At 38.7% G+C, this 24,171-nt stretch overlaps 1 protein-coding gene and 1 pseudogene across 3 annotated transcripts in view; one reads left to right on the top strand and one right to left on the bottom strand.

The window, feature by feature from the left end:
- The window catches only part of DNAAF9 (dynein axonemal assembly factor 9), a 166,574-nt gene that overhangs the window by 43,702 nt on the left and 98,701 nt on the right, over positions 1-24,171 (top strand). For all 3 annotated transcript variants that reach the window (XM_048222196.2, XM_057312636.1, XM_026503087.4), the window contains 2 exons: positions 17,585-17,664; positions 21,501-21,620. Coding sequence is in view for 1 of the 3 variants with exons in the window: in XM_026503087.4 (XP_026358872.2) it covers positions 17,585-17,664; positions 21,501-21,620 (200 nt within the window). In the remaining 2 variants the exon portion in view is untranslated. The remainder of the gene's footprint in view (positions 1-17,584; positions 17,665-21,500; positions 21,621-24,171) is intronic.
- LOC113258868 (small nucleolar RNA U3) lies at positions 9,086-9,158 on the bottom strand (annotated as a pseudogene).

Raw genomic sequence — 24,171 nt, 5'->3', positions numbered from 1 at the left:
CCTAAAGACCCATAGATAGTACTTTCAAGTGTGTGGTTCCATCCTAGCAATGGAGTTCATTTTCACAGATGGGGAATAGAGATCAGGAGTTAAAATGCTGTTGCTTAGAACTAGAAGCTGCTTTTTCAGGATGTGGTAGTCATCAGTGCTGCCCATCAGCTATTTTTGGTTTCTGCCTCCTGGGCATGTGGTACAATTATACTTGCCTGCCCCCTTGAAGTTGGGTATGGCTTTATGAGTTGCTTTTGGTCAGTCAGTGTGTTCAGGAATGATGTGTATTCCTTCATGGTAAAAGCTTCTGGTGTATAATTTGCCACTCTCTTCCCCTCTACTGTGGCGACTCTTGGTGCTCCAGGTGGTGGCTAGTCCACCAGTCTGGGACTCAGAGCAAACTTCCAGGTGACTTATGTTTGACATGTAGAGCAAGTAGTAAACTTTCATTGTTTCAAGCCACTGAGATTTTCGAGTTATTACCAAGTTAACTATCTTGACTTGTACTAAGGAACCAGTGGATATAGCTGAAGTATGCTTTCCTACTTCAGAATCTCTTTCTGCAGAGGGACCTGATCCTGCTCAGGACTTATTTATCAGTTTAAATTTTACTCCTCTTTATACAAATAATCCAACATACACTGGGCTAGGTGTTGTGAGACAAATAAGATAAGCCACTGCCCTCAAAGAGCTCCTTTATAAATGGAAAGAGACAAAAACAGTACAAATCATAATACAGAGTGTTGAGAAATAAGTACTGAGGAAGAAATAGGGCTGAAGGAACAATAATGTAAGAAGGCATAGTCGGTTTTGAGCTCAGGTGTTGGAAGAATGAAATTGCCATTTACTGATACTGGGAACACCGGAATTAGAGCAGGTTTGTGGAGAAAATAGAGTTCAGGTTTGGCCTTAATCATCTTGAGTTGCCTAATATCCAAATGGAGAGATTGTATAGGCAGTTTGGATATATTAATCTGGAGTTCAGGAGAAAGGCTGGGACTGGAAGTACTACACTGAAGACTTCCACATTTTTATTTAAATCTGTGAGATGGGATAGAGATCCTGGGAGCAAATGTAGATAGAGAAGACCAACATCCAAGTCCTGGGATATCCCGTCTAGGAAAGATAGTGTAGCAGTGTTTTCCGAATTCTGATGGAAAGTGGCTTCGTGCCTCTGAGATGGGAGAAGAATCCAGACAGTCTTGGAAAGCCAAATAATAAGTACCATTGATGGGCTGCTGAGGACTAAGAATAGAGTATTAGATTTGGTAACATAGAGGTCATTGGTGACCTTGACAAGAACAGGTTTGGTGCAGTGGGTTCAAGAGAAAATGGGAGGAGAAGAATTGAAGACAGTGAGTATAGATAGTCATAATAATGTTATTTCAAGGATTGAAGAGCAGAGCGGTAAGGCTGTGGCCATGAGAGAGGGAAGGATAATATGGCTATCAGAGAAAGCAGAGAAATAGGGCTCTGGTTGGAAGGGTAGAAGTGTTAGAGTTCTTTTTGTTTTTATGTGGACAAACATTATAGCCTCCTTAAAACATTTGAAGTTGATGGGAATGATGGAGTGCAGAGAGGAAAATTGATCATTAAAAGAAGGACAATTGCAGGGGTGAAGTCCTTGAGCAGGTAAGAGGGAATGGGATCTAGGACATAAATGGATATATTGGCCTCAGGCTGTATAGGTGCATGGACAGTTCATCTGTGGTGAGTATATAGACCCAAATGCTGGTGTGTTGGTAGCTTGGTGGTAGGAGAAAGTGAAAATTCTCTTCTGTTTACTTCTGTATTTGCAGTTAAATAAGAAGGCAGATCTTTAGCTAAAAATGAGGAGTAGAGAAGGTATTCGAAGTTTGAGAAGGAAGAAGGTGTAAAATCCATCCAGGAGAGTTGGGAAAGATGAGTTGAATAAGGAAATGTTTTAGTATTGCCACGCAGCTACAAGTGCCCATTTGCTGTTTGTTGTCATAAATTTAAGGTGAGACCCAGTTAGCATGGTTGTATGCTTTTCCTTCAGCTATGTTGGGCTGTTTGGATGTGGACACAGTGGAAGGGTGTGGCTCAAGTAGGATAGAGGACATCGTTGGAAGACAGGAGTAAAGGAACTGAGAGAGAAGGATAGTGGGAGGATTACCTGTCTTAGTGCTTACTGAAATTATCATGAATGAAGTTGGGAGTAGTAATAGCAAAAGAGATAGTGATCAAGAAGCTAAAAATCTTTAGGGAATGTGGAGAACTGAATGACTCAGAAGTTTGTAGGTATATGTAACAACAAGGGCTAGCAAGTGGTTATTGTTTGATGGCATGAAGAAATCAGCCAAAATAAAGCAAGAAGTTAAATAAATTAATTAATTGATTGATTGATTTTCTCAAACCCGGAGGACTTGAGTTTCCAGATCAAAAGGACTCTCTAATAGTCCAGCACAACTGATTTAAAAATATCCATGCCAAGGTAGAACATTGTGAAATTTTTGAGTGCTATAAAGTCAAAAGAATATCTACGAATCACATAGATAGGGTCAGGAATCATAGGAATGCTGCAAGATTGGAAACTAGAAGATAATGGAGAAGCAGTGCCTTCTGAAGGAAAATGGATTCCTTCCCAGTTAGTATCCAGCCATATACTGTCAAGCATATATGAGGGATGGATAAAGACATTTCACACATGCAGAGTCTCAAAGTTTGACCTTACGTGCTCCCATTATTAAGAAGCCACCGGAGGATGTGCTCTAGCAAACAATCTGATTAAGGGGTTTCTGTGCTGGAGATCCTCTGTACTATGTACAGATGGAATTTCTTCCTTGTTAAGGGACTCATAAGGAAGGACTTTCTTTGTTACCCCTGGAAATTACCAAAGGCCTGGGACCGTTTTTTATTGCCATTTCCCACATTGCTTGCCCTAGTACTTAGATCAGTGTCTGGCACATAGACAACATTCACTAAAAATGAACTGCTGTTGTAAGCTATTATGAAATATTGTTTGCACTAATTATTTATTGAATGAATAGAGAGTAATTATAGTTGAAGCTGTGGGCTATGTTAAATTTCGTAAGTGTTCAGAGAATGAAGAATCACATGTGAGCTAGAGGGTGAAAAGTGGTTCATGACAGTGATGTTCTACAGAGAGCACTTCAGTAAAGCCTCACAGAGGCAAGTTATCTCTTCAGGTGATATTTATTGGCCAGTGGCCAATACCCATGGTACTGTTTTGGGTTTACAGATGTATAGAAATAAAAATTGCTATTGTACGGATGATCCCTACCTTAAGAAAACTCAGAATGCAAAGCATTGTATATCTGGAAATGCAAAGCTTTACCTCCAGTGTACTTGCTTAGATGCTGGCCAGGGAGGCTTGGTATGGTGCCTATAGAAGCAGAGAGGGTTTGTTTGCTTAGTTAGGCTCTTTTGGTTATTTCTGGCCCAAAAGTAGAGGTCTGAGTATCTGCCTTTTGTGTCTGGGATGACTGTGTACTGAGGACTCTTATTTAGTGAATATGGTGGCATTAATAGTATACAGTATCTTGAAAATGTTTCATAGCTCTTGGGCTTTTCTGTGATATTCTGATTTTTAAAGAAGGGAGTGAATGAGATACAGATGCCCTGCAGTTACACAGCTTAAATTGTTTTGCCCTGAAAGTTTAGATAAAGGGTTTGCAATGTGGGTGTTTAAAATTTTTATCTGTGATTTTGAGCCCCGGTTTGAAGAAAAGTCAGCTCATTTGGTATGCTTTTCATTTTCAACTTCTTATTTTGAAATAAATGATTTTAGATTTATAGATGAGTTGCAAATATGGTACAGAATGTTCCTATATAGCCTTCATCCGGCTTACTCTAATGCTAACATCTTACATATAACCACGTGCATTAATCAAAACTAAGAAATTAATACTGGTATAGTGCTTCAATTTACTAAGTAAACTTTTGTTTACTTGGCTTTTAGTACTTAGGACTACTTATTTGAATTTCCCTAGTTTTCCTACTAACGTCTTTTTTCTACTCTAAGATCCAATCAGGGATCCCACATTGCGTTTATATTTGTCATGTATTTAATAGTTAAAGCAGTGAGGGAAAGTAATCGTGGATGCTTTCTGAATGAAGACTTGTGAAACTGACTTTACAAAGAGCAGATTGTGTGAAGAAATGCCCAAAGAAAGCCAGAGAAAAGGAAGATAATGGAAAATAAGATGTTGTTACACCAGAATATCGTGAACAGACTTCCAGATAACATTTGCCATTTGTTTAGTTTGTGGAGTGTCTTATAAACCCCAGTCCATGCAATATGTGTAGACTTGAATTGCAGTTGGGCACCAGTTTTACCCGTTTTAGATAAGGTGGCCTATTGGTTAGGAGCTACATTTGGCAGCTGGTAAAAATGCCTAACAATAATGACTTAAGGGTTTATTTTTTCTTGCAAAAGATGTCTGTCTAAGGAGAGCAGGCTAGTCCTGGTATAAAGTCATCAGGGAAGGAACCAGTCCTCTTCTGTGTATTTTGGTGTTCTTGTCAAGTGGGTTCCATGGCTTAATAGTCACAAAGTGGATGGAAGAACTCCAGCTATGTCTGTCAGGCAAGGGGAAAGAGAAGGGGCAGTTCTCCCAGTTAAGTCTGTTCTTTCCCTTCAGAGAGTTTCTCCAGAAGCTTCCACATGATGGCATCTGCATGTCTCACTGGCCAGCTCTAGCAGCAGAGGAAATGGGCCATTGCTGCCCCATATAAAATTGGGGTACTGTGAGTGAAAAGGAAGGGGAGAATGGATATGGATTAGGTAACTGTCTCTCCCACAGGCAGGTAACAATGTAGAATGAAAGTTATATTCCTTAGGATTATTAATGGGTCTTGTGAGCTACATGAAAGTGCTGGGAGAAAATTAAAATCATCAAATATTTAATGATGCCAATGCATTTCTCATTCACATCCTGTATGTGTATGTATGTGTCCTTTCAGTTTGAGTCACTTACGGTCAGTGGTTAACCATGTTTTAACGTTGGCATTGCTTTTTCTATTGTAAGTTGTTGCTCCAGCAAAGATATTGGTGGGAAATGACATTTATTGCCTTGCTACGCATCCTGCCTTTTTGCCTTTCTTCCAAGTCTCTAGGTTTTGTGGGAGGAGGGGGGTTGTCTTTTTATTTTTAAGACCTTATTTTCAAGTCTCTACACCCAATGTGGGGCTTGAACTCACAACCCTGAGATCAAGAGTCACGTGCTCCCCTGACTGAGCAGCCTGACACCCCCTGACCAAGTCTCTAGTTTTGCAAGGAGAGTGAATAATTGCCACTTCAACTAGGGGCCAAATTTCTTAAACCCTAGTAGTCCTACAGTAGCTCCTTTTAATGAGTACCTGAAGTCCAAATTAATGCTGATAAGGCTTGTTTATATTACTCTTACAGTTGATTTTTCCCCCAGAATTTTATTATGAAAATGTCTATAAGTACAGAAAAGTTGAAAGAATTTTTAAGTGGTGTTCATGTGACTCCATACCTAGATTCTACACTTTTAATATATCTGCTATATTTGCCTTATATATCCATTCCTCTATCCACCAATCCATCCTATATTGTAATGCTTTTTTTTTTTTTTTAAAGATTTTATTTATTTATTTGACAGAGATAGAGACAGCCAGCGAGAGAGGGAACACAAGCAGGGGGAGTGGGAGAGGAAGAAGCAGGCTCATAGCAGAGGAGCCTGATGTGGGGCTCGATCCCGTAACGCCAGGATCACGCCCTGAGCCGAAGGCAGACGCTTAACTGCTGTGCCACCCAGGCGCCCCTGTAATGCTTTTTAAAGTAAATTATAGATATTAGTATGTTTCATCCCTAAATGTTTACTGGGATTTATTTTGTATTAAGAAGAATGCTTTCTGTTGCAAATGGCAGAAACCCAACTCAAAGGTTTTATGTAAAAAGAATATATTGCCTTATGTGACTGGAAGGAATAATAGAGAGGTAGACTTCCTACGGGAAGAGGTGCAGAAACTAGGACCTCAAGAACTGGAACCAAAACTCTTCTGTCAGAATAGTTGCCTCGATCCATACAGCCCCAAATACACATTCTTCCTGCACTATGACCCTAGAGGCCATTTCTCTTCCAGGTCTAAAATGGGGAAATCCCTGGTAAGGACTCCATTTGCCCTGGCTTGCTCCTGGGTAAATGAAATTGGAAACCATGGCTGAGAAGGAGCACAGTGTTTGTTATCAAGGGAGGTAGAAGTGGAAAGCATGCTAAGTACATACCTCAGAAAACTTGCCACTTGTTTTCTGAGGCTGGCATAATCCTGGTACTTGACAAGGACAACACAAAGGAGAACTACAAATGCGAAAATTCTAAATGAAACAATAGTATATTGAATCTAGAAGTATGGTTAAACAACTTTACACGTTAAGTAGAATTTGTCCCAGAAATGCAAGAGTTGTTTATCATCAGGAAGTCTATCAGTGAGGGATGCCTGGGTGGCTCAGTCAGTTAAACGTCTACCTTTAGCTCAGTTCATGATCCTGGGGTCCTGGGATCGAGTCCCACATTGGGCTCCCTGCTCAGTGGGGAGCCTGCTTCTCCCTCTCCCTCTGTCTGCCACTCTTGTGCTCTCTCTCACTCTCTCTCTCTCAGATAGATAGATAGATAAAATCTACCAAAGAAATTAACAGATTAGTAGATGACCCCCCACATCTACTTAAAATTTAATTTCATTCTCGATTTAAATCAAGTACCATAATAAGGTTTTAGCTAATATAATATAAGCAAAAGAGGGGCACCTGGGTGGCTCAGTTGGTTAAGCATCTGACTCTTGATATCAGCTCAGGTCTTGATTCAGAGTTGTGAGTTCAAGCCCTGCATTGGGCTCCATGCTGGGCATGGAGCAACTTAATAAAAAAGATGATAAGCAAAAGAAATAATCATCTACTTCTTGCAGTAGGCTCTTAATTGGTCTCTCAGGTTCAACTCTTGTCCTCGTTTGGTCTGTTTCCAATACAGTAAAGTGATCTTATGAAAATATGTCATCTCATATAAGTCGTTCCTCTTTTCAAAACACTCCAAGAAAAATCTCAAATCATGAGTTTTGACAAGACTCTAATCCGGTTTCCACCTCCCCCCCCCCTTTATCTCGTATTACTATCTTCCTCACTGTGCTGGACCTTTGCACTTACTGTGCAGCTTTTTCTCTAGCTTCCTTCAGGTCTTTATGCAAATATCCTCGGAGTAAAACCTTTCTTTTTCTTTTTTTTTTTTTTTTAAGATTTTATTTATTTATTTGACAGAGATAGAGACAGCCAGCAAGAGAGGGAACACAAGCAGGGGGAGTGGGAGAGGAAGAAGCAGACTCCTAGCGGAGGAGCCTGATGTGGGGCTCGATCCCACAACGCTGGGATCACGCCCTGAGCCGAAGGCAGACGCCTAACCACAGTGCCACCCAGGCACCCCCAGTAAAACCTTTCTTAATATCTCTCTTTAAAACAGCAACCCACCTTCCTCTTAGGACTCTTAATCCTCCACTTACTGCCATATGATAACTGTATTTTTCCTACTTATTTTTATTTCTCCCTCATTCATTTCCCAATTAGAATGTAAGTTCTAGGGGCTCCTGAGTGGCTTAGTTGGTTAAGCGTCTGACACTTGATATCAGCTCAGGTCTTGATCTCAGGGTTGTGAGTTCGAGCTTCATGTAAAAAAGAAAATGTAAGTTCTGAAATAATAAATAAATAAAACAAAATGTAAATGCTAATATTTTCATCCCAAGGGTTTTTTCCCTTTTATTAATTGCTAAGTCCCTCCACCCCAGCTCTTGAGTGACCAGTGCCTGACACACAGTAGGTGCTCAATAAAAATGCAATGAATTAATGAGTTAGAATGAAAGCTGTAAATATTGAAGAGATAAAACCGCTGTGATTTGCTACTTGGAAAACTATGATAATAGATAAAACTATTAGAACTGATAAGAATTTATCAAATTGTTTGAAAAAGGTAATGGATTCAAGATGACATTCAAAATGGGAACAAAAACTGTAAAATACCTAGGAATCAATCTAATAAGGAATGTGTAAAACTTACATAAATAAAAATATAAAACTTGACAGAAGGACATAAAACAGAAATGAATAGAGAGATACATCATGTTCCTGAGTGGGGAGCTCAATGCTGTCCAAATTCAGTATGATCACAATACAAATTCTCAGTGGGAATTTTTCTGGAACTTGACAAACTGATTTTATAATTCATCTTAAAAAGAAAATGTTCAGGGACCCTGGGTGGCTCAGTCGGTTAAGTGTCTGCCTTTGGCTCCGATAATGATCCCAGGGTCCTGGGATCGAGTTCTGCATCGGGCTCCTTGCTTGCCAGGGAGCCTGCTCCTCCCTCTGCCTCCCACTCCCCCTGGTTGTGCTCTCTCATGCTCTCTCTCTCTCTCTCTGACAAATAAATAAAATCTTAAAAAGAAAAAGAAAATGTTCAGGGATACCTGGTGGCTTAGATGGTTAAGTGTCTGCCTTTGGCTTGGGTCGTGAGATTGAACCCACATCTGGCTCCCTGCTCAGTGGGGAGTCTGCTTCTCCCTCTCCCTCTCCCTTCCACACATGTGTTCTCGCTCTCTCTCTCTCAAATGAATAAATAAAATCTTCAAAAAAAAATAAAGAAAAAATGTTCAATAAAAGCCATGATCTTTGAAACAATGATAGAACTCGCCCTAGAAGATATAAAAATAATCCATTTATTACAAAGTTCAAGTAATAATTTTGATTATTTTTTAAGTATACCATTTCTGAGAGAATAGATAAATAGATCAAGTAAAGATTGAAAATACAGATCCCACTTTGTATAATAATTTAACATATGCTAAAAGTGGCATTCTACATCAGGATGAAAAGGATCAATATGTGGTCTTGGGAGAATCATTAATAGTTTGGAGGAAAAATATAGTTATATTGGGACACCTGGGTGGCTCAGTCGGTTAAGCATCTGCCTTCATGATCTCAGGGTCCTGGGATTAAGGAGCTTTTGGTTTCCTGCTCAGCGAGGAGTCTGCTTCTCCCTCTCACCCTCCCCCCAGCTCATGCTTTCTCTCTCTCAAATAAAATAAAATAAAATAAAATAAAATAAAATAAGATAATACAGTTATACTCTTGCTTCACAAAAGTAACAAACTATAGAAATGATCCCTGAAAGTATAGTCTTCATGCTTCACAAAAGTAAAAAAGCAAGTTCAGAGGAGCAAAGAGCCAAATATTTAAAACACACACATACAAATAAAATTAAATAATTGGCATTTTATTTTATTTCTTTTTTATAATACTGAGTGGGGAAGACACAAAAGGGAGACCTAAAACTCCTAAGCCTAAAGGTAGAGTTACTCGGACTTAGTTAAATAAAACTTGACAGCTCCTGCATGAAAAAGATACCATAAACAAAGTCTAGAAGCTTAAAGAAAATATTTGCAGCATAAGGCCGAAATACGACTTTTAAAATATGGAATATATAAATTACTCAGAACCCCCCACCATGACTAAGTAGAAAATGGGTAAAGAACAAGAATATGCATTCACAGAAAAGGAAGTATAGACGGTCAATGAACATTGGACAGTCTCCCTAGTGATTAGGGAGAAGTGTAAAAGTATGATAATGAAAATTAGTTGAAGAGTGATAACACATGGTTTAGAAAGTTTTAGGGAAACAGGTACTCTGGTATATTGTAGGTGACTGTTTTAAGAAAACAATTTGGCAACATCTATCAAAACTTAAAATGCAGATACTTCTTAACCTGGCAGTGGTACTTTTTAGGTCTCTACCTTGCAGACATTTTTGCTGTGCCAAATATGGATATAGTTATTCTTTGAAGCATTGTTTGCTCTTGCAAAAATAATAAATATCCTGAATGTTCAATCAGAGTGGCTGGTTAAATAAAAACAAAAGAATACAGTGTGGCACTTTTAAAAATGTGATTGAGTTCTAGGTACTAACTTGGAAAGGTCTTATGGTATAATGTTAAGTGAAAAAAGCATGTTGCAGAGCAGTTACATATCATGATTATGATTTTATGTAAAAACAACCCACCCCCCAAAAAAACTCACCTGAACTATACATTACTGAGAGATTCACACAAAATTGTTCACAGTTTTCTGTAATCAGGTGAATTATATTAGTATGAGGATTCACTTTGTAAAACAATCAAAACACAAAGCATACAGAATATAAGGACGATATATTCATTATTTAATTTTGAAAATAAGTTAACATAAAGTCACTTATGGAGGAAAAAACAGGCAAAAAACTTTTCAGGTTTGTTTGTCCTTCATTTCCAGGGAACCAGGATAATGAAATACAAACAAGAAAATATACCTGGCTGTGTATATAGTAACTTGTAAAAGCAGTGAGCAGTGAATTAACTATTATAAAATGGGAAAAACAGAGATGACTGACTGTTTAGAATTCGGAAGTACTGTGTCTGTAGCAAACCTTCTTGTCAGGACATCAGTGAGGTGTAGCAGAAAGGAGAAGTTCAGAGGTAAGGTATCTGGTGGCTCACATTTTGGTGCCGCTAATCCTGGCTCAGCCTTGTGATTTTGGGTAAACTGCTTCTGTTTAGGTTTGGCTTCTTCACTTTATCATCTATCATGTTTAGATTCTGAATCTGAACCCAAGGAAAGTCAGAAATAAAGTATAGTATAAAAGCAGCAAATTGGACATAAACCACATTAGCGGGTCTGAGGAGACGACAGGTACTCTGAAGGAGGAATTTGGTAAAGTCCTGGTGACCTCAGGCCATCTATCTACCCAGGATGTGCTGGCTGTCCCCAAGTAAACCTGGAAGCTAGAGGGCAGTGCTCTTGCTGGACTTGGTGTATATTGGAAAGTTTCTATTGAAAAAAAAAAGACTGGTGGATATACAACAAGCTCAGTGGTGACCTCTGGGAGTCAGGAGCAGTGACAATTTTAATATTCCACTTTTTTTTCATCAAAAAAAGGATAATAAATATTTTACTTAGCGGCACTAAGGTAGATAAAAGCAAGTATGCCAAAAGGTTAATAGAGTCTAATTCTGAGTGCTGGGAATACCGGCGATTGTGGTTTTCTCTGTACTTACTGGGTTGTTTTTTTTTTTAATAGGTAAGTACTTCAATAAGTGACAAGTTTAATGGTTCAGTGACAAATAATAGGCTATGTTCTGGTTAAGAATTAAATTTGGGAAGCAGGAAAATATATAAAGGAAAGAACTGAATTTAGTTTTACTCATTTGACAGGAAAAGGTCTTTCTGTATTTTATATGCTTCCACTTTATTTGGCCAAGATACTTGTGGAAAAGAAACGCTTTTCGCTCCTATTCTCAGTATTGTCTTGGCTTTCCACAGCAGTAGTTGGGGGAGCTGTTTGTTTCCTGGTCACATGACATAGTCATGCTTTTTGTCACTGACTGGTTGTTAGTTTGAAAACCAAAGACTCTTGGTAACCTTGGCAGTTGGTCTGTCTGCTGTTCATATGGGTTAGGAAATGGGCCAAAGGACCAACTCGATGAAATATTTCTAGTGCGGAGAATGATTGCAGGATGGATCCTGTAGTAAACATGAGAGTGGAGAGGGACAGACAACCATTTCCCAGGGAAAGAAGTTTTCTTACTTTGATCTTGATCATCTTGTAGTTTCTGTTCTGCCACTTCTAAAACCCGAAATTGCTCCACCCTTACCTCCAGCCCCAGATGTTTATTAAGAAAATGTTCAAATAATACAGAAAAGGTGGAAGAGTAGTACGGTGAATACTTGGTATGCCCACCACTTAGAGTCAGTAATTTTTAACAGTTTTGCCGTGTGTTACCTTTATTTTTCTTTTCTTTTTCTCATTCTGGTTTTTCGTTAAACTCTTTTCAAGTGAGTTACAGATTATGACATTTCTAAGTACTTCCTCAAGTATCTGCTAAAAAAAAAAAAAAAAAAGGACATTCTAGGTATAAATACAATACCATCTCACCTAAGAATATTAACGGTAATTCCCTACTACCATCAAATACCCAGTCCATATCCAAATTTTTCCAGAGGTTTCATGGATATTTCCCTGTTGTTTTTTTTTTGTTTTGTTTTGTTTTGTTTTTGTTTTTTAAAGATTTTATTTATTTATTTGACAGAGAGACAGCCAGCGAGAGAGGGAACACGAGCAGGGGGAGTGGGAGAGGAAGAGGCAGGCTCCCAGCGGAGGACCCTGATGTGGGGCTCGATCCCAGAACACCGGGATCATGCCCTGAGCCAAAGGCAGATGCTTAACGACTGAGCCACCAAGGCGCCCCTGTTTTTGTTTTTTTAAGGAAACTAAGGTTTTATATTACATTGTTATTATTTAATCTCTCACATTAGAAGAGTTCTCTCTCTCTCTTGTTCTTTTTGTTTTACATGACATTGATTTTTTTAACTTAAAAATTTTTTAAATTGTGAAATACCTGTAACAAAATTTACCATCTTAACCTTCCTTTAATGTACAGTTTAGCGACATTAAGTGCATTCATATTGTTGTGCTGCAATCCCACTATTGACCCACAGAACTCTTTTCATCTTATAAAACTCTGTACCTACTAAACAGTAACCCCACTTCTTTCCCCCAGCCCAACACCACTATTGTACTTTCTGTCTCTTTAAATTTGAATATTGTAGGTATCTCATAAAAATGGAATCATATGGTATTTGTCTTTTTTGTGAGTGGCTTATTTTTCACTTCCTGTAAAGTTCAAAGTTCATCCATGTTTTTAGCATGTTACAGAATTTTCTTTCTTTTAAGATTAAATAATATTCCACTGTATGTATATACCAGAATTTGCTTATTCGTGTCAATAGATACTGGCTTCTGCCTTTTGATTATAGCAAGTAATGCTGCTGTGAATATGGGTATACAAATATCTCTTCAAATCCTTGTTTTCAGTTTTTTTGGATATATACCCAGAAGTAGAATTTCTGGATTATAAGATAATTCTATTTTTAAATTTTTCTCTTCCCCTGCCCCTCTATTTTTAATTTTTTGAGGAACTGCCATACTGTTTTCCACAGCGGCTACAGTTTTACATTCCCATCAACAGTGCCTGAAGGTTCCAATTTCTCCCAATCCTTGCTTGTTTTTTCTTTTTTTAATAGTAGCTATCCTAATTTGTGTGGGATTAGTATCTCTTTGTGGTTTTGATTTGCATTTCCCTCATGATTAGTGATGTTAAACATCTTTTCATGTGCTTATTGGCCATTCATATATCTTCTTTAGAGAAATGTGTATTCGAGTCTTTTGCCTATTTTGAATGGGTTTTTCTGTGTGTGTGTGGTTGAATTGTAGGAGCGCTTTATATATTCTGGACATTAATCTCTTATCAGATACATGATTTGCAAATATCTCCTCCCATTCTGTGGTTTGCCTTTTCACTTTGTTGATTGTGTCCTTCTGTGAACATAACTTTTTAATTTTGATAAAGTCTAATTTATGTATTTTTTATTTTGTTGTCTGTGCTGTTGGTGTCATAGCAATAAATCATTGCCAAATGCAGTTTCATGAAGCTTTTCCCATGTTTTCTTCTAAAAGAAGAAACAAAAACATGAACCGTTATAGTTTCAGGTTTACATTTAGGTCTTTTTTTCTGTTTTGAGTTAAATTTTGTATATGGTGTAAAGTAAGGGTCCAAATTTATTTTTCCTCATGTGGATACACAGTGTTCCCAAAGCCATTTGTTGAAAAAATTGTCCTTTTGGGACACCTGGGTGGCTCAGTTGGTTAAGCATCTGCCTTCAGCTCAGGTCATGATACCAGGGTCCTAGGAGCAAGCCCCACCTCGGGCTCTCTGCTTATCAGGGAGCCTGCTTCTCCCTCTCCCTCTGCCTGCCCCTCACCCTGCCTGTACACGTTCTCTCATGCTCTGTCAAATAAACAAATAAAATCTTTTTTAAAAAATTGTCCTTTCTCAGTGTGTGGTCTTGGTACCCTTGTGAAAAATCATTTGACTGTGAGGATATTATAGTGAGTGAAAATAAGCCAGTCAGAAAAAGAGTTTATTTCTGAGTTCTGTATTCTATTCCATTGTTCAATATGTCTGTCTTTATGCCGGTACCACACTGTTTTGATTACCATAGCTTCGTAGTTACTGTTGTAATTGGGAAGTGTGTCCTCCAGTTTTGTCCTTCTTTTTCAGTATGGTTTTGACTATTCTGGGTTCCTTGAGATTTCCTATGAATTTTAGGATGGATTTTTCTATTTCTACAAAAAACATTGTTGGGATTTTGATAGGGATTGTGCTGAATCTATAGATCACTTTCTGTAGTATTGACAGTTTAACAACACTAAGTCTTCCAGTGCATGAACATGGATGTATTTCCCATGGATGTATTTCCATTATTGGTGTCTTCTTTAATTTCCTTTAGAAATGTATGAACAATCCAGTTTCTCTGAATCCTCCCCAGCATTTTGGTATTGTCACTCTTTGTTATTTTAGCTTTTCTAATAGATGTGCAGTGATATCTCATTGTGGTTTTAATTTGCATTTCCGTAATGGATAATGATGTAGAACATGTTTTCAGGTGCTTATCTGCCTGCCATCTCTATATCCTCTTTGAGGAAATGTTTCTTTATCCCTTTTGCCCATTTTCTAATTGGATTTTAATTTTTTCTTACCATTGTTTTGAGAATTCTTTATATATTCTACTTTGTCAGATATGTGATATAAATATGTTCTCTCAGTCTGTAGCTTGTTTTCTCATTCTTTTAACGGGGTCTTTCAGAAAGTAAAAGTTTACAATTTTGATGAAGTCCAGTTTATTGATTTTTTTTTCTTTCATGGATTATACTATTGGTATCAAGTCTAAGAATTTCATTAAGTCTTAAGTTCTGAAGATTTTCTTTTGTTACCTTTTAAAGATTTTATAGTTTCGGGGCACCTGGGTGACTCAGTCAGTTAAGCATCTGTCTTCCGCTCAGGTCATGATCCCAGCATCCTGGGATCAAGCCCTGCATCTGGCTCTCTGCTCAGCGGAGAGCCTGCTTTTCCCTGTCCCTCTGCCTTCCAGTCTGCCTCCTTGTGCTCTCTCTCTGTGTGTCAAAAAATAAATAAAATCTTTTAAAAAATAACTAAAGATTTTATAGTTTTACATTTAAAATTTTAAATCTGTGATCTATCTTGAGTTTGTTTTGTATAAGATACAAAATTTAGGTTGAGGTTCATGTTTTTGTTTGTGGATACCCATTTGCTCCAACACCATTTATTGAAAAGACTATCCTTCCATTGTATTCCTTTTGAACCTTTATCAAAAATTAATTAGCTGTATTTGTGTAGGTCTATTTCTGGGAGTTCTTTTTTGTTCCATTGATTTATGTGTCTATCTCTCCATCAGTACCATTCAGTCTTGATTACTTTAGCTGTATAGTAAGTCTTGACATCGGAGTGATTCCTCTCCCTATTTTTTCTTCTTCCAAAAATTTTTAGGTATTCTAGTTCCTTTGCCTTTCTATGTGAGTTTTGGGTTAATTTTGTCTATATCTACAGAAAATCTTGCTGGAATTTTGAAGGAATTTTGTTAAATCTGTACATCAATTTAGGGAGAATTGACATCTATACTATCTTGAGTCTTCCAATCCATAGACAGTGTCTCTCCATTTACTTAGATCTTCTTTGATTTGCTTTTTTAAAAAGATTTTATTTATTTATTTAGAGAGAGAAAGAGCTCATGTGAGCAGGGGGAAGGAAGGGGAGAGACCTTCCAGCACACTGAGCGTGGAGCCTGATGTGGGGCTCAATCTCACCACCCTGAGATCATGACCTGAGCTGAAACCAATAGTCTGACACTCAACCGACTGAGTCACCCAGGTGCCCCTCTTTGTTTTCCTTTATCAGTGTTTTATAGGTTTTAGCATGTAAATCCTATACGTGTTTTGTTGAATTTATATTTAAATGGCATTGTGTTTTTAATTTTGGTTTCCATGTGTTCATTGCTTTGATACAGAAATAGAGTTGATTTTTATATATTGACCTTGCAACCTTGTGAACTCACTCAATAGTTCTAAGATAATAGATTTACATAGGCCGTTATGTCATCTGCAAATAAGGGTAGTTTTATTTCCTCCTTTTCAATATGTATGTCTTTTATTTCCTTTTCTTGTCTTATTGCACTAGCTAGAACTTCTGTTATCATGTCGAATAGGAGTGATGAGAGCAGACATTTTTTTCTTGTTCCTCCTTTTAGGGCAAGAGCATTCAGTCTTTCACTATTAAATATAATCTTAATTTCCTAATTTTCTGAGTGTTTTTATTGTGAACAAGTGCTGAATTTTGTTGAATGATTTTTCTGCATCAATTATATGGCTGTATAATTTTTTTTCTTCTTCAGCCTGTTAATATGATGGATTACATTGATTGATTTACCAGTTATGAACCAGCCTTGCATCCCTGGGGTAAACCCCTCTTGGTCATGGTGTATAATTCTTCTTATATGTTGTTGAATTCTATTTACTAATATTGTATTAAGGGTTTTTAGAGATATATTCATGATGGATATTGGTCTATAGCTTTCTTTTCTGGGAGTACTGTCTTTGGTTTTGATGTTAGGTGGTATATGTGAACATTGTGAGGGAAGACAGTGATAATGACAACTAAGTCATGGAATGGATTTTTTGGGGAGTGGAAACATCAGAAAGAATCCGGGGGCGAAAAAAGAATTCAGGGAAGAGAAATAGTGGTGTTTCACTGAATACAGTTGTTTGGGTGAGTATAGGGCAGTATAATGGAGCAGATTCAGCGAAGAGTGGGGATGAAGTCTGATTGTCATAGATGGAACAGTTAGTGTAGTTGGTTTATGGAGGATCTTAGTTAATAATGATGTGGTAAGGTTGGGAATATGTTGACTGTAGAGAAAAAATTAAATATAGGAGTGTTAGGGAATGAATAGTGAAGGCAGATCTAGTGGAAGGATCAGTCTTAAGCAGGAAATCGAGCACCTTTTCCTGGGACTGCTGGGAAAGAGGAGGGGTTGGCATGGAGAGCATGGAATCCTTAGAAGTGATATTAATGTCTGGGAGTGCCTCTCCTTATGCTGTTTTTGGGAGGAGGGAGTATCGCTAAGGCCACAGGAATAGACCTGCCCAGAAATGGAAACAAATACACTTTGCTGACACTCTAACTGGGGGTAGTTGTGATGATGAATCAGAAGAGTTTCATTTAGGTCCTTAAACCAATATTTTGTTTTTTATATGTTTTTCACTTTTGTTTTTGGCAAACTGATGGGTACCACAGGGCAAATAAGTGTGGAAACTCTTCTTTGATAATCCTCAAAATTGAGATATCATTGGAGAGCCTTCTGATCAGCTGCTGAGTCTCAGTCCTGTCTAGCATTGACCACAAGGGGGCCTTTGGCTTCATTCTCTATTGGGCCACAGAGCCACAGACTATCCAGTTTGTAATCAGCAGTTCAGATTTAGGCTTCAGATAAATTCTGCATAATCTCTTCCAGAAAGTAGAAGAGAAGGGAGTACTTCCCAGTTCATGTTAATAGTTCTGATATCAAAACCAGGCAAGGACCAGTTTCCATCCCTAGCATCATTCCTCTTCTTCATGCCTTTGTGTGCTGGCACTTAGGAGCTGATTTCTCTTCTTGTTGCAGCTGCAGCCGACTCCGCCAGGTTCAGAGCATCTTGACCCAGAGCAGCAAGTCTCAGCCTGATGGGATCCTCTGCATCCTAGGTCAGTGCTTTTAACAAAGTGGGGCAACCTGGCTTCTGTTCAAGGAAGATATTAATAATGGTATCATTGTAAGATAAGCTTGAGTTAGTCTCCTTCTCCCAGCTCTTCTTCCCTTGAAATCTGTTGCTGTTCTCATGAGTCCAGGTGAGCTATCAGTGGGATAAGGAGGACCTACCACAGGGCAGGTACTTTGTACATGTTATCTCATTCTTCTCACAGCAGCCTTGCAAAGGAGCAATGTTGTCTCTTTTTTACGGAGGGGGAAACCAAAACTCTAGGAGATGAAACAGACTTGACCAGGACCATAGAGTGGCAGAACTGGGCATTTATTTGTTCTTTAATTTTTTTTATTATGAAAATGCATCATATAATTTAAAAATTAAGACAATACACAAATGATAATGAACAGAGCTTCCTAACCATCTCAGATACTCGGTTCCACTCCCCAGAGATAGCATTGCCAATTGAATCTTTTCTTTTTCAAACACAAATGGGAACGTTTTATTCATACTGTTGTTAACCTAATTTTTAAATTTTCATTTGACAATGTATCTTGGAGATTTTTTCTGTAACAGATTGATCTTATTTATCTCATTTTCATTTATACCCATATTATTGAGTCGTGGAAGTGGAATTGTTAAGTCTGGTGGTTGGTCCATCAACCACCCAAGTTCCTTCCCAGAAGCGAACCACTACTAGGTTCTTGTTTGTCTTTCCTCATATATTCTATGCGTGATTTTGTGTTTTCACTTAACAGCACTTGCATTTAAGCTTGCGGGAGGCAGTGTGCAGAGTGGTTAAAAACATGCACTCTGGAGCTAGGCAGGTTTTAGGTTTGAATCCTGATTCCACTACTCAGCCCAGACATTGGTGGGTCTCCGTAAAAACACAGTTGTGGTGCAATAACCAAGCTATGGAAAGAGCCCAGATGTCCATTGACAATGGATAAAGAAGATGTGGTACATATATCCAATGGAATACTACTCAGCCATCCAAAAAAATGAAATCTTGCCGTTTGTAACAACATGGATGGAACTAGACAGTATTATGCTAAGCGAAATACGTAAATCAGAGAAAGACAATTATCATATGATCTCACTCATATGTGGAATTTAAGAAACAAAACAGGATCATAGGGGAAGGGAGGGAAAAATAAAACAAGATAAAATCAGAGAAGGAGACAAACCATAAGAGACTCTTAATCATAGGAAACAAACTGAGGGTTGCTGGGGAAGGGGGGGACCAGGGATGGCGTAACTGGGTGATGGGCATTAAGGAGGGCTCATGATGCAGTGAGCACTGGGTATTATATAAGACTGGTGAATCACTGAACTCTACCTCTGAAACTAATAATACACTAGATGTTAATTAATTGAATTTAAATAAAAATTTAAAAAATAAATAGCGGCTGATGCCAGCAGAGAAAAAAAAATGCCTCTTGACTATATACACTCAATACACACACACACACACACACACACCTGCACAAGCCGTCTTTGAAATTTAAATGGTATTCAGAGAGGAAATGAAGGGCAGAACCTTAAAAATTGCCTAAGTTTGAAATTTAAAAAACTGAACAATAATTTTACTGAGCTTACCTGGGAAAATGTAATCAAGTTTTCTGCTTTTAGAAGGAAATGCGGATTTATGATAAAAATTACATTATTTTTGGTTAAAGCTGTAGTTTACCTAAAAACAAAACAAAACCCCCATAGTTGTGGTGGACCTGGAATTCCTGCCAAAGGTTTCAAATGTTCGAGCAACATTTATTGGATTCTCTCTCCAGCTGCAACTCTCAGAAGGGTGGGGCCTATCTCTGCCATGAATTTACCTACGAATAAAAGTACCCGTTCAATAAGAACTAGGATGATCAGTAGGGGAAGAAAGGGATAAAGAAAGGGGGGGGTAATCAGAAGGGGGAATGAAACATGAGAGACTATGGACTATGAGAAACAAACTGAGGACTTCAGAGGGTAGGGGGGTGGGGGAATGGGATAGACCGGTGATGGGTAGTAAGGAGGGCACGTATTGCATGGTGCACTGGGTGTTATACACAACTAATGAATCATCGAGCCTTACATCGGAAACCGGGGATGTACTGTATGGTGACTAACATAATATAATAAAAAATCATTAAAAAAAAAAAAAAAAAGTACCCGTTCATTACTGTACTTATGCTATCATTTCAGTTGGCTTCTGTGTCCCTTCCTTTGACATACTCCCCTGCAATCAAAGTTATGTTTGTTTAGCACTTCTGTACTTTCTGGCACTATAAGATTATTTTATATATTTCCACTCCAGTCCTAGAATCAGCCATTTCTCCAAGGAGTGATGGGGTTCCTTTTACTGGAGAATGGTATTAGAAACCAGGATCTGGGCATTGGATATACTTTTGTTACTACTGGGATGTCATTCCTTCTAGGCCCTGGGGCAGCTGACAGAGTAACAAAATACTTGTGTGTACATTACCTGTAAATGTTATGTAACCATCTGTATCTATATTAAGCTAAACATGAATTCATATTAATGTCTCCAGCCTACCCAGTTACCATGTAGATTATTCTAGTTTCCCCCTTTTGCTTATCTGTAAACTTCTACTTCACCAGTAAGAAACTTGGCACCCATCATCCACCATCAGTTTACTTGTTTAATTCCAGTATACATATATAGCAGTATCAGAATTGTTAACCCATAATATCCTATGAAAAACAACTTTGTCAGCTAAGGCATAGTGCCTACATGGAGTTTCTTTTGCCTTTAATTTTACATGGCCAATCTTTTTCATGTCAGCAATTTATGCAGCTGGAACCTTTAGAAGTGGACGTGGTGAGACTAGGTCTGCCCAGTCTACTGTTTATTTTTAACTCTATAGCCCTTCAAACTTTGGTCCTTAAATAGGCCAGTCCATTCTGGCTTTTGATTCTTTTTCATCCCTCTCTTCACTGAAGCATGGAATGGGATAGAACAGGGCTGTGCTGCTTTGATCTCAACTTAGAAGGGAGTTCTCTTATATTAGAAGTCCTCTGCCACAGGCAGTTCCTGGGCCCCTCTGGTCTAAATGACCATTACTTTTTACTTTTCACTTGTCTGAGTGACTATTGACAGTCTGCTTTGCCAGACTCGAGCCATATTTCTATTCTTGGAGCTCTTTCTGCTCCAACTCCTTCCTCAGCCTCATGTAGACAGCTACCACCTGCCCATGACATATTCAGAGATAATCAGGACCCAGATAGTACATATGCCCATGCCATTGAGAGGCAGTAGTGAAGGTGTATTGTTTAATTTCTCTTTTGTCTCTGACCCAGCCCTGCTAGACTGTAAATTCCATGGGGGCCATTTGCAGGCATATTTACCACACACTCCAGCATCCAGCACAGTGATGGGCCTTGAGCTTGATAACTATTGTGAAATGATGGGTGTCTGTAGTTCCATTCACTTGTCCTGTTTTTCACTTCTTTGAGTTCTTTTCAAACTACCTTAATCTGCCTTTATTTGATCATGTTTTGATAAAGCTCTCTTAAGTGAATATTTTTTATCCCCTAGTTCTATTCCAACTGAAAAGTATTCCAAAATCTTTAACCAGCCATGGCAGGACATGGGCCATATTTTCTGCTTCTTTCTATACTCAAAAATTGCTTTTTGGAAATAGATCTTGAAAACCAAGTAAGAGTACTTGATGCTTCTTTCACAGAGTTGCTTAATTTCGTTTCTGGCACAAAACTGGTGTGAGCTTCTGCCTTTAACCTAACCATCAGGGTTTTGCCGAGCAGGGGCAAATTGTTGGGAGTCATTTGTGTCCCGTAGTACAGCTGATCAGAGCCTTCTTTGCTTTGCAGGAATCGATAGCAGGTATAATGAAGGCTGCAGAGAGCTGGCGAATTATCTTCTGTTTGGTTTGTACAATCAGAATACAAGTGATTTTGAGAAAACAGGGTTTTCTGAAGAAGTTCTAGATGGTAAGTATATGTAGTATGAAGTAGTATGCTCCTGTTAGTAACCTGCTGGTTGATACAAGACTAGTGACAAGTAGTTTTCAGAATATGTTTACTGGGTAAATCAGCTTTAGAGGGAAAAGTGCATATCAGTTTGGCTTTATATCTTCTTGGCAAAGTACTAGTTTTCCTCTGAGTTGCCTACTGGCTTTACATGCTGGGAGGTTCAGATTATGTGCTCTTGTCCTGTGAAAGCACATTCAGTTGTGGGTAAAGGATGAGCCTGCAGGCTACTCCTACAAGGAAGACTTCATGTGGATCTTCAGCTTAGGAACAAAGACTCTTTGTCCAGCTCTGTCTTTGGGAATTGTTCTGTGTGACTTTAATTCATGACGATGCCCATTATTACAATAGAGGCTTTCTGCTTACATTCCCCTTTCTTCAACTCTGAGACACTCTCCCTGTGTTGATGCTGTTGTGGGCTGATGCCCAGGAGCTGTCTCTGATATCACATACTTAGCATCATGACTTGTCTGCCAGATGGATCAGGAGACACAGGAATAGACAAATCAAACTGGACAAGAGACAGGCAGCTCTTATGAAGCAGCTGGGTAGTGTGGGAAAGCTAACATCTGATATTGAATATTGATATTGAAGTTACCTTGCAGTGGATGTAGTGCCGTGGTTTTAAAGTGGGGGCATTTGGCAATATCTGAAGACATTTTTGATTGTCACAACTGGGCGGAGTGACTACTAAACATCTGCAGGCGCACGGACAGTCCCCCTCCCCCCCGCAAAGAATGATCTGGTCTAAACTGTCAGTAGTTCTAAGGTTGAGGAACCCTGGTCCACTGTATGTGAAAATTCTTCTGTGGTAGAATCCTTAACAGTGTTTATCCTTATAGATTGCTTAAAGATTTTTTTTTTATTAGGAAGTGCAGAAGGAGCAGGCTGCAATTATAATTTCCATTAAATTTCTTTCAATTTCAATTTTAGTTTCAGACTTTGATTTTTAAAAATGCTTCTTTATGCAGGGCATCTGCCTTTGGCTCAGGTCATGATCCCAGCATCCTGGGATCAAGCCCTGCAGCGGGCTCCCTGCTCAGTGGGGAGCCTGCTTCTCCCTCCCCCTTTGCCCCTCCCCCTTTTTGTGCTCTCTCTCTCTCTCTCTCTCAAGTAAATAAATGAAATCTTTTTTAAAAAATGCTTCTTTGTGCTGTATATCTACTGGTTTAGAAAGAATTCATCCTGGGGTGCCTGAGTGGCTTAGTCGGTTAAGGGTCAGACTCTTGATCTCAGCTCAGGTCTTGATCTCAGGGTTGTGAGTTTGAGCCCTGCATTGGGCTCCATGGCATGGAGCCTACTTTCAAAAAAAAAAAAGAAAAAGAAAAAAAAAAAAAGAATTCATCTTGGCAGCCATTTAGAATTATAAAAAGACATATGCTCATACCAGCCACACATTTCACTGCAGCCAAAGTTGCTAAGGATATTGTAGTACTGAAATTAAGGAAATAGTTTAAATCCTCAAAGGTGTGTTTTCTTGGCTTATCATTGTCTTTATCTTGCCATCTGGCACAATGGGTGCTTATGAAATGAATATTTTCTTTGAATTAATAAATCATTAATGAATTAAAAATGAATCAGTAAATTCATTTTTAAAATCCAAGTAGTTGGCAAACTGAGATCACTGGATTTATGCATCTACATTTTGATCTCTATATGAGAGGAAAAGAGGCCAACACGAAGGATTTATTTTTGAAAAAAATGTTTTTAATAGTTTACATATTCATCCAATTTTCTTAACCTTCCATCTTTTACTGTTAATTTTGTTCAGAGCAATGACATCAGAGTCCTGTGAGATTCTGAGAATGCTTAATTTGGCTTAGTAGTTGTTGCATTATTTCTTTTACTGGATCCCAGTTCTTTGTGGAGTATTACACATTAGTATAGAGCACAGTCTACACAGGAAGCCCCCCTCAGGCTCTCCACGTGACTTCAAACTCTCACGCCTCAGCAGGCAATCTACAAGTGATTCAGGGCAAGGCTCTTAGAGGGTCTGTATGAAGAAGACCAACAGGATGAGAGGTGATCCCTGTCCCATCCCTTGCCACCTCTTGATTCTAGTGCTTAACTAAGAGTCAGCAGTGAATAGGCTGCTCTATACTGTGTTCCCTAGAACACCTGGGTCTGACTGGTGTGGGGCACAGGGTGATTTTTGAAAAACCAAAGGCCAGTATCATGGAGCTTTATTTCAAGAGATCACCCAGTGGTGTGGTCAGCTGCAGTCTGTATTCATCAGGCTTAGGTTTTTGTGGAATACGGGCTGTCACACTGTGTTACTGTGTTGCCATTGCCTTAAACCTGCTGTTTCAGATGCTCCCTGCCCCCATGCTCCTCTCACTTCCAGCCACCTCCTCCAGCAACTTCCCTAGCATCATCTTGTTAGTGAGATGCCCAAGATGGCTCTGCTTTCTGAGGAGCCATGCAGTAGAGCTCTGCTCTTTTTCTGGAAGTATGACTGCTTTCTGTCCCAGTCTTCAAACTGCTTAGATATTCCTGCCCCATTTCATGGCTG

This window comes from Ursus arctos, unplaced genomic scaffold (assembly GCF_023065955.2).
Source record: "Ursus arctos isolate Adak ecotype North America unplaced genomic scaffold, UrsArc2.0 scaffold_16, whole genome shotgun sequence".
Lineage (NCBI taxonomy): Eukaryota > Metazoa > Chordata > Mammalia > Carnivora > Ursidae > Ursus > Ursus arctos.
Note: the sequence above shows the minus strand (reverse complement) of the source record. Positions and strands in the feature narration are given on the sequence as shown.